The sequence below is a fragment of the Octodon degus genome, unplaced genomic scaffold, assembly GCF_000260255.1.
Source record: "Octodon degus isolate 3935 unplaced genomic scaffold, OctDeg1.0 scaffold00022, whole genome shotgun sequence".
Taxonomy (NCBI): domain Eukaryota; kingdom Metazoa; phylum Chordata; class Mammalia; order Rodentia; family Octodontidae; genus Octodon; species Octodon degus.
The window spans coordinates 11,072,779-11,084,009 of NW_004524598.1; the positions used below are offsets into that span (position 1 = coordinate 11,072,779).

At 37.2% G+C, this 11,231-nt stretch overlaps 1 protein-coding gene across 4 annotated transcripts in view; it reads left to right on the top strand.

Moving 5' to 3' along the window:
* Rars2 (arginyl-tRNA synthetase 2, mitochondrial) overlaps positions 1–11,231 on the top strand; it is a 71,764-nt gene that overhangs the window by 9,799 nt on the left and 50,734 nt on the right. For 2 of the 4 annotated variants that reach the window (XM_004628297.2, XM_023711989.1), the window contains exon 2: positions 3,214–3,287. The exons of 1 other annotated variant lie outside the window; for it this stretch is intronic. In XM_004628297.2, coding sequence (XP_004628354.1) covers positions 3,214–3,287 — 74 coding nt within the window. Of the gene's footprint in view, positions 1–3,213; positions 3,293–11,231 lie in introns of those variants that run through there. One more of the 4 variants, XM_023711990.1, reaches the window with a different exon arrangement.

The following is an 11,231-nucleotide window of genomic DNA, read 5'->3' on the forward strand; positions in this document are numbered from 1 at the left end:
TTAAGATAATAGAAAATCTTAGTTGTTATGAGTAAGTTTCAGAAAAGTTATATCCAGAATAAAAGAAAGCCTTTAAAATGGAAAAGGAGGGTCAGGGAGGTGGCTCAGTGGAATAAGCAGTTCCCTGGCAAGCATAAGGGCTTGAGTTCAATCCCGGTTCTGAGAAAAAAAAAAAAAAAAAAAATGGAAAAGGATACTTATTATATGTTTTTATGATTTATTCTTTAATCCTCACAATAATCTTAGTTTATTATTTAATAGATTTATTACTTTGTATTTGGTATGAAAACTAAAGTTCACTAGAGTAAACTTTCTTTCCCAAGGCCTCATAGCTGATGAAAGTGGAAATGGAATTTGCATCCTTTTTTTTTTTTTTTTCCTGAAAGATTATAGTAGAAGCTTTATTACTGATTTTTAAAAAAATTTTTTTAATTTGTTTGGTGGAACCAGGGATTGAACTCAGACCCTTGAGCTTGCCAAGCAAGCGTTTATTCTACTGAGCCATCTCCCTGGCCCCAAACTGATGTATTTTTATTGGTGGGAACACTTTGTAGGATAAACATGAACCGTTACAACCTTTGTTCTGTAGATGCTTTGGAAAATTTATCCACTTACGAGAATATATCCTAAAGAAATAACCTCTCTGTAGGGGACAGAGTAATTAGAGACTGGACATTTAAAATAAAAAGATTTTACCTTAATATTTCAATTTAAAAATCAGAATACATTAAACCAAAGTAAAAATGTTTAAATCATTTTTGAGATAAACCGTAGCTCTAGGTCTGACTAGGGAGCATTTTTTAATATGTATGTGAAGTTCAACAAACTGCTTTGGGGCTGGGGAGATGGCTCAGTGGAATAAGTGCTTCTCTGGCAAGCGCAAGGGCCTGAGTTCAATCCCCAGTTCCACCAAAAAAAAACTGCTTTGGTTGGTAATCAAGAGCAAGTAGCATTATTCCTCAAGTGACAGTGGTTTATTGGTTTCCTGGTCATTTTATAGATACCTCAAGATTTCTTTACTGGGCTGGTGAGATGGCTCAGTGGTCTAAAGCACCTACTTAGAACAAGCTTAGCAAAGCACAGGGACCGCGGTTCAATCCCCCAGCACCACATGCCAGCCAGTCCCGCCCCCTGGTGGGCTGAGCTGGCCACACACAAACACATACACATAAATAAATAAATAAAATTTAAAAAAAAAAAAAAAGATTTCTTTACTTTTCCCATCACTTCCTTTCTCTATAGAGAAAGACGTTGTGTGACATAACAATACAATATGTCCTCAAGGGTCACGTGCCTCCTAGGTGGCAGAAATACAGTTTGAGTACAGGTTTGTCGGACTCCCCCATCTGCAGCTGTGGCTTGTGCACTGCAGAGGCTGCATCAGGACAGATGAAATGGGGGAGAAAGATGAAGATCGCTTCAGTTTCACTATGGCTGCATTGGTCGTTCACTTTTTGGGAGGATACATTTTTCACTGAAGGCGTACTCGCCACTCTTTGAACACATGCCACCAGCTTGCGGCTTTCTGAAGTAGTTCTGGAAGCCTTTTATGCTTTTAGTTGTGCTCTTGCAGCAGCCTCAGTGTCCTGAATCAATTCAAACAGTTTGCCTTTCATGATCATCTTGATTTTTGAGGAAGATCCAGAAGTCACAAGGTGCCAGATCCAGTGACTAAGGTGGGTGAGGAGGCACTGTGATCTTTTTATGAGCCTGCTTCCTGTTGGCTCACACGTGGCAGCAGTGCTCCACTGTATTTTTTAATCACATCTTGTAAAGACACAGAAGAGGGCTTCTCAAACTTTCACAAAATTCGGGGCCAGGGAGATGGCTGAGTAGAATAAGCGCTTCCCTGGCAAGCGCAAAGGTCTGAGTTCAATCCCCGGTTCTGGAAAAAAAAAAAAAACTTTCAAAGAATGATAAGATAGAGTGTTCCAAGCAAGGATAGTATTTTGAGGAGGATTAATGATGATGTGTCTTTCAATTTAATGGTTGCTGTATATTTTGATGGGTTTGGAGATGTGGCCTGTGCCCACGTTACAGCTTTTCCACTTAGGCAAGTTACATTAATTCTCTGTGTTTTATTTCCATTATTTGTGAAATGCTGTGATAGTATGAAAGTCATTCGACTGTTCGTGGAATAAGAAAGGCATCTTGTCCTGCAGGAATTATTCAGGTCATGGGAGAACATCTATCCAACTTCCAAGTGCCTGGCTAGGGCATTGGTTCACAATTTTGGCTATGTATTATAATCATGAAAGTTTTGTTTTAGAATACAGATGCACTACTGTGTGTGTGTGTGTGTGTGTGTGTGTGTGTGTAGTGCTGCGGATCATTCCCTCAGCCATATGTGCAAGGCAAATGCTCTGACATCTGGCTACACACCCAGCCCTTTTTTGAACTCCTGCTATTCTGCTAAATAACACTTTGATAGGGCAAGGGGATAAGACTTTCCCTAGTACGTACTTGTTGTTTTAGAAGTGCCACAGGACTTTTGTCTGGTTTCGTTTGTTTTTCGTGGTGCTAGGACAGCTCCAGAGCCTTCACACTGAGCTGCATCCCTAACTCTTCCCTCTTGCAATTTTTTTTGGAGGTTTTTTTTTTTTCAGGCCCTTGTGCTTGCCAGGGAAGCACTTATTCCACTGAGCCATCTCCCCAGCCCCAATTTTTTTTTTTTCTTCTTTTGTGACAAGTAATGTCAGTAAGTCACTGAATTGCCCAGTCTGGACCTGAAATTGCAGTTACTCTGCCTCAGCCTTCCATAATGCTGAGATTCTTTTTCTATTTCATTCACTGCTGTATCCCCAACATATAGAACAATACCTGCCTAGCGAATAGTAGCCACTCAATAAATATTTTTAAATGAAAAAAATTATCTTTGGATTCTCAGGGATTCATCTATTCTCTTTCTATACCATTTAATAATTTTTATTTTTAAATTTATAAAGATTAAATTCACTCTAAAAGGTGAACCGCCTGCTGCTTTATGATCAAAGCCTCCCCTCACAGTCAACCCTTAGCAACCACAGATGTAGCCCTCACCCTTACAGCGTGGGTTTTTCAGAATGTCCGATTCAATATGTGTGATGCCTTTGAGGTTCATATATGTTGTAAATGTATCAACAGTTTATTCTTTTAGAGGCTAAATAGTATTACATTGAAGCCGGAACAAACATATCAACACTCTTGTCCTGTTTTGTTCTTTTTGATGTTTAGCTTTCCAGAGTGCTGGATCTTCCACCAGAAAACTTAATCAAGTCAATATCTGCAATTCCAATTTCCAAAAAAGAGTTAAGTATGATGTATTTATAACAGCCTAAAATGTTGCTAAATTTGTTGATAATTAAAAAAAGTGTTACTCTTCAGTTTATAAAATGGTCTTTTGTATTAACCATTGATATTGCTAGTGATATTTAACCTATTATCCTATTATTCCAATTGATTTAATAAAATTGAAATATGTATTTTAGGTACTTTTGACAGGTAATATTATTCATATGTTATTTTGATGTTTTTCTTATGCTAGTCATGATAATTATAGCAGTCTTTTGGAATGAGGTCCAGATTTAGTTGTAACAATAGACAAAAGAAGTAAAAGTGTGATAACAGCTTCAAAATCAGTTACCTTTTTCCTAAAGTCTGTTAGTTACATACTGTCATTAGAGTTTCAGGGCAAAATCCCCAGCTCTGAGGTTCTAAGAGACCAGGATCAGCCATGTGTCCCATAACATGTATCACGATGAGGGGTGGTGCCTGGCCTGGTGGCGCATGCCTGTAGTCCCAGGGCTTGATCGCTGTAAGCTCAAGGCCAGCCTGGGTCATGCCCTGTCTTAAGAAACAAAGCCAAACAAAAGAGGAGCAGTGATGAAGAGGAGGAAAGGAGTTTTTATCAGTTTTGCCGCCCTCAGATGCACAGATAAAGAGGTAGAGTGTCTTGGGGGCTGACAGAAGCTTTGGGGTTTTATAGAAAGGTGAGCAAAGGCATGGTTTGGGGGTCTGCACAGCTGGCAGGGTTTGTAATCCTAGTTGGGTTGATTGGCGTTTCAAGACTGCTTCTCTTAAAAAAAAAATTAAAATTTTTTTTAAAAAACTGCTTCTCTGAGGTTGTGGGAGAGCCCTCATGGCTTGAGGAGGCAGTTTGGTTCCAATCTTGAGGTAGCAGCTTCTGCTTGAGGGAGAGCCTTGGTTCTTGTCATAGGATACTTGCTGTGGTATGGGGGCATAACCTTATGGGGTGGTCTGTGAGAAGTGCTTTTCCTGGAATCCAAAGTGACCACAGGTTTAGGACAATGATTCAAAACCTCTGGGTATCACTTCAGGGGTTCTGGAACTTGATGTTATAAAAGTTTGCTAACTGGGTGTTTGTAAACATCCTGAAAACTAGTTTAGTAACTCCTTGGTCATAAAGGGGGATGAGATAAGCTTAGTAATGTGGGGGCTAATAAACCTCATAATACAAATATTCCTTAAGTGATTATTGTACCTGTGTGCAAAGCTGAGCGAGGATGTGACTCAGAGTGTTAAGGTAATAAAGGAAACATAGAGAATTAAGGCAGATATACCAAGCTTTATCCTGCTTTCATTTACCTCAGAAGTGTGGATGTCCAGCCTTTAGATCCCTGTTGCAAGGGGAGTACCTGTATTTCAATCTTACTTCAAGGGCATTTAATAACTGAGTGATCTCTGCCCCTTTTATGAATAGGATTACATCTGCTTGCTTCTACTTTAATAATTCAACATGCTGAACATTTGATTAATGGGAAATAAATGTTAAGCATGCCTTCAGAACTCTTCTGGGCTACTAGTTTAAAATTTTCTATATTAAATTTACTTAAACCGGGCATGATTGTAGGTGCCTGTAATCCCAGCACCCTGAAGACTAAGGTAGGAAGATCACAAGTTTGAACCTCGCCTGGTGAATTTAGTGACTAATAAGATCCTGTCTCAGAATAAGGAATGAAAGGCTGAAGATGTAGCTCAATGTGAATGCATTGGGTTCAGTTCCAGCACTGAAAAAAAGAAAAGTTTAGTCTGTGGCTTTGCCATAAGATCAGGTTTCCTTATTGTCCTAAGTGCCAACAAAATTAAGTAGAATAAGTGCTTCCCTGGCAAGCGCAAGGGCCTGAGTTCAATCCCCCGTTCCGCAAAAAAAAAAAAAAAATTAAAAAATAAAAAGTTTTCTCAATTATATTTGCAACTATGATTACTTTCCTTTATAATGTTGATTGTTCTGTATTAGAATTAAGAGCTGTTATCAGCCCTTAGCACTCCAGTCTGGATACTATGTAACAATACTATGTAACAGTTTCTGGGAAGTAGTAGAAAAATAGCTGTTGCCTTGTAAACTTGTTCATAATATTTATTTATTTATTTATTTATTTATTTTTGTATTTTAGGGAAGTGTCTACAGGGTCCCACTGCATAGATCGGACTCGTAGTGATCCGCCTGTTTACAGCCTCCCAAAAGCTGGGTTTACAGGCGCATGCCGCCATGCCCAGTCTCAATCGCTGTCTCAGAGTGTCCCGGGGTCAGGGCCAGCAAGGCAGGCCCAGGGATCGAACCCCTGGCCGCTGAGCCTGCTTGTGGGTGCTTTAATCTGCTGAGCTATTTGGCCAGTCTGAAACCAGAGTACTGTTTTTAATTTTTAAAAAATGAAAGGGGAGGGACTAATTTAATAAACTCTGTGGCCCCATCACTTGCCATCATCTGCGTAGGACCAGTTGTTTCATCTCCCCAGGAACCCATTTTCATACCCATACTGGAGTATTTTAGAATTTGCTGGTTTTCAGAGTAGAGATGCTAGGTCATTCCCCCCCTTTTTTTATTTTATTGGTATATGATATGTATAATGATAACATTCATCCTAGGGGCTTTGTACCTGTACATGCTATATCTTGCTTCTTTTTCCTCCCATTTCCCTCTCCTTACGACCCATCTGCCCTTCTTTTTTTGCAAGTGCGTTTTCTTTTTTTTTTTTTTTTTCTTTTCCTCATTGGTTTTTCTATTGAAAAAGCAAATCAGAGAAAAATGTCCCCAGTATTCTTATTACTATTAAGATAACTGATTTTAGCAAGTTGGTATAATTTTCATCTATTCTCTTTTAATGTTTTTCAGATTTTTTTCAAGTAGCTCTAAAATTGCTTACAGAAATGTAAGAATTTTTGACTCTTTTTCCCTTGATAGCATTTTTTGGTAGTGTTCTAACATTCAACCCTTGATAAACATTTAGTTTGCTTTTTAGTTTTGAAATTTATACATGTATTTTACATATAAGAATCACCTTTTTAAATAGCAAAAATTCTTGGTGCATGTGTGATTAGGAGCTCCCAAAAGGAAGAACTACAGAGCAAGTGAAGTCTGGTTGATGTCCTTTGCCTCCTTGAGCTATTTCCTTCTCATCACCTTTTTTACTGGCAGGTGACCTTTTATAAAACTGAAGAATTTCTATTTTAATTATTCTTAATTTAGTTAATTACTTTATTCCACTAGTAATAGACTAAATGAGGTGGTTTTTTTTTTTTTTTTTTTTAAATCTGCCATGGAAATATTTATGATTTCATGCGCTGGCGTGATAGCTTAGTTGTCTGTAGCGCCTGCTAGGGCAAACTCCGTCAGGCACAGGGGACCGCGGTTTGATCCCCAGCACCATATGCCGCACCAGACCCTCCCTTAAAGTAGGCATAAGCATTCAAAAGAAAAAAGGAAAGAAATATGATTCTAGTGGGATAATATGTTTTAAATTGAATTATGTTTAATGTATTATTCCTGTCTACAATAAAATTATAGATGTCTGTTAGTATTCATAATTTTTAAAAAAACATTTTCAGAAAGTCTTATGACTTCTTGGTGCTTTCTGAATGTTTGAATGGCTTGCTGTAGGCTATTGAATATATTTTTTGTTATTGATGTAGTATTTTTTAGTAAGGGTCTGCAGGGTCTACAAGGTCTCACTACATACATCAGACTCATAGTGATCCACCTGTGTTCAGCCTCCTGAAGCACTAGAATTGCAGGAGTGCGCCACCAAGCCCAGTCTCTAGGCCATATCGTATCCTAGCAATACATGAAGAAATCATAACCATCTCTTGATTATTTAAGTCTGTCATTTCAATTAAATTGTAATTAAAGCTCTTACTACTAATTTTCTTTTTTTTCTTTGATTTTAAAAAGTCTTTGTGTTTGTTGCTTCTGTCTTGCTTTTTGTATTCCCATTTTGTTAAAATGATTTCTTTTTTTTTTTGGCGGAACCAAGGGTTGAATTAGGCCCTTGTGCTTGCCAGGGAAGTGCTTATTCTGCTGAGCAATCTCCCCGGCCCACAGTATCAATTTTTTTTTTTTTTTTTTTTTTTTTTTTTTTGTGGAACCAGTGAAATTTCTTTGGTTTCTGCTAATAGGCACAAATACTTCTTTGGAAAAAATATATTTAAATCTTAAATGTTAATTTTTAGAAAATTGAATCATACTGTTTAGTGAGTAATTTAGAAAAGAGAGAGTATAATTAATAATGTCAGTTTATAAAGAAGTACATATACTTCCTTGGGGGTCAGCAATGGTTTTTTTTTAATTCTAAAAAATCATCCATCTGTCTATTTATTTATTTAGTACAGGGTCTCACTGTGCAGCTCAGACTCATAGTGATCCTGGGATCACAGGTGTGCACCACTATACTTAGTTTTGGGGTCTGCACAGTGCACCCTGGGTTCCAGGCCAGCACTGTATATGGTACCTAGGATTAAACCTGGGTCCTTGCACTTGCCAGGCAGGCGCCTTAAACCATTGAGCTTTCTCCCCATCCCCAGTAATGATTTTTATTTAACATCAGAACTGGGATAGATAGAATTTTTAAAATTAATTTTATTGATACATTTTAGCTACATATAATGATCACATTCATCATGGGGAATTTGTTCCTGTACATGATTTATCTTGCTGCTTTTTTTCCATTCCCCTCCCCTCCTGGTAACCTCTTCCTCTCCTTACTTGCAAAGGTTTCTTTCCTTTTTTCCACTTCCCTTCCTTCCTTTACCTCTCCCTTTTCCTACTTCCCCTTTCCATTAGAATATTTTCTTCCTGTTTCACAGTTTCTCTTACACATTTCGGTTCTTATTTACACTTTGAGTTTTTCACACATGATATTTGAACATGTGTCTCTGATTTATTTTACTTAAAAGTATAGTTTCATATTGCATCCATTTACCTATAAATGTCTTAGGTTTATCTTTCTTTATGGAAGAGTAGTACTCCAATGTATAAAAAAATTACATCTTTATCCATTCATTGGCTAATGGGCATTTGGGCTGTTTCAAAGATTTAGGTATTACAAACTGTGCTGCTATAAACATTGATGTATTGCTGTGTTATAATGCTCTTATTTCTTTTGGGAAGCTACCAAGAAGGGGAATAGCTAGGTCAAATAGAACTAGATCTGTGACCAAGCTTGGTTTCTCAACAATTCCATGAAGTGGGCACTGTAAACTTGGTGGGGATCGTATCACACAGACACTGATTTGGAGATGAATGTGGCTCTATGTTTCCAGCGCAGGTGTCAGTGCATTTGTTTGGGTTGATGTGTCTGATCCACTTGAGGAGCTAGAGAATGATGAAGACCCAGATTTGCCCCCCAAGAGGACCTTGCTGTGTGTGGTTCATGCTGGCCTTGAGTTCACTATTATGTAACCCAGTCTGGCTTGGAATTCACTGTGATCCTCCTTCCTCAGCCTTCTAACTACTCTGATTACAGGCATGTGCCATCACATCCAGCTCCAGAAAGATTCTTAATGGTCATTGTAGACTAATTGTTTTAATGTGGTGTTAATCAGAAGTGACATGGACTACTTAGGCATTTCCCTGAATTTCCTGAGTGATAGGAAAGAAGTGATGCATCCTTCTCTGTGTGACACAGAGGCTAGACAGACACTGGTGCAACTCTTATTCCTGTTCTCTGGTTCTTTTATTAAACATCAGAAGAGATGCTGGCATAGGTAGTTATGTAAATATTCATGTGTTAATCTTTTTTTCCCCCGTAACCGGGGATTGAACTCAGGACTTGCGCTTGCCAGGGAAGTGCTTATTCCACTGAGCTATCTCCCCAGCCCTCATATGTTGATTAAAAAATATTTTGTATACCTTGAACTATTTCCAACCTACAGAAAAATTAATAGAAAATAATAAACACTGTCATGTGGTCACCTAAATTGTCAAGTCTCAGTTCTTTTCCATTTTTATTTCAAGATTCCCTTATTCCCCAACCATACCTAAGGGAAGTGGCTGGTGATTTTTATTTTTAGTAATCAAGCATTTCAGATACTGTTCAGGTCACTGATACGTGCTTCCATTCCATTCCCTACCTTCTTTTCTTAATTTCTTTTCTTCACTGTTACTACTCTCTTCAAGCATAATTATTTTCACAAGTGATTGCACTGTATTTGTTTTCACATGGTTTCAGCATCAATCTGATGAGGGCAAATGGCATTGTCTGATGAACTGAGTGTAAAGAACAATCCTCTTTCCCTCATGTTGAAACTCAAATGCATTTAAAAAGAAATATTTCTGAGCCCAGCTGAACAGCTTCGTGACTTAGCAAAGAGATTTAGCTCAGCATGAAGCCTCTGGGTTCAAGCTCCGGTACAGGGGAAAACATGCATTTATCATTTGGAGGAGCCAGCATTTGGAGTAGTAAAGGAAGAACTGTAGAAAAAGTCATGAAACAGGGCCTTTCTCTGAGTTGGCTAATTAGTTATAGTAGGAATTGAGGGGAGACATTTAACTTGCCAGATATATACATATTTCATAGAGAAAACAAAACTACAATTAGATAAGAGAATAGGAAGCATTTTACAAAATGATTTTAAAAGACTTTAATAAATAGAAGATGATTTCTAATTTCTTTGCCTTGTGATTTCTTGTGTGAAAATGACTTACATCTGAATCTTCTGAATAAATCATTTCCATTTTATTCTAATGTAACTTTTGATTAGTCTACTATTACATAAAAATGGGAGTTTTATGTATGTTATCTTTCAGTTGGGCATATTTTATTTTTAAATTATAGAGAAAAGGCAAAACGAACTTTCATAACAAAACAATAGAATTACAGTAGTTAATTGATTATATAGTGTTATTGTTAAAGTAATTACTTAAGAGTACAAGATAATAGGCATTAAAATTTCTCCAACCGATATTAGCACAAAACTAGTAGTTTAATTGATTTGTGTTTTTTCCCCTTTCCCATCCATCCTTTCCTCTTTCCCCCATCTTAGTTCCTTTTTTTCTTTTTGAACAATTTTTTTTTTCATTTTACAGTATCTATTGTACATTTCAGACCTTTCTGTTTCTCATACTAGGGAGACAATGTGATGTTTACATTGTGAGTCTGGTTCATTTCACTTATGAGTAGAGTATGGTCTTAAGTTGCATCCATTTACCTATACAAATTTCAAGTTTATGCTTATTTATGGCTTAGTACTGCTCCATTGTATAAAAAAGCCACATTTTTTTAAAAGTCATTCTTCAGTTGCTGGGAATTTCTAAGATTTAGCTGTTATAAATTGTGCTGCTATAAACATGGGCACTCATACATCACTGTGGTATGATGTTTTTAGTTCTTCTAGGAAGATACTGAAAAGGGAAATATTTAGGTCAAATGGGACCTCTGATCTTAGCTTTTTGAGGAATCTCTGTATGGATTTCCACAGGGGTGATACCAGTCTACACTCCTACCAACAGTGGAGAAGGACTCCTTTTTCCCCACAGTCCCTATAGCATTTGTTATTGATTGATTTTTTTTTTTTTAATATATAATAGTCATTTTTTCTGGGGTAAGATAGAATCTCAGTGTTGTTTTAATTTGAATCTCTTGAATGACCAATGATGTGGAGCATTTTTTAATATATTTACCATTTATATTTCTTCATCTGAAAAGTACGTATTTGTCTCAGATGTCCATTTTTTAATTGGGTCTTTAAATTTGGGGGAGTCTGGTTTGTTTCAATTCTTTATATGTTCTATATGGAAGTCTTTTGTCTGAGGGACAATTGGCTAAACTTTTTTCTACTCTTTTCACAGTTGCTCATTTCTTTTGATATGAAAAAGTTTTTTAGTAAAATTAAGTCCTAGTTGTCAATTCTTTTAAGTGTTTTCTATGAAGTCTGGGTTTTGTTCATGAACTCTGCCTACCCCTGTGTCTTCAAGATTTCTATGTACTTTCTCTTCGAGTACATTGAGTGTTTCTGCT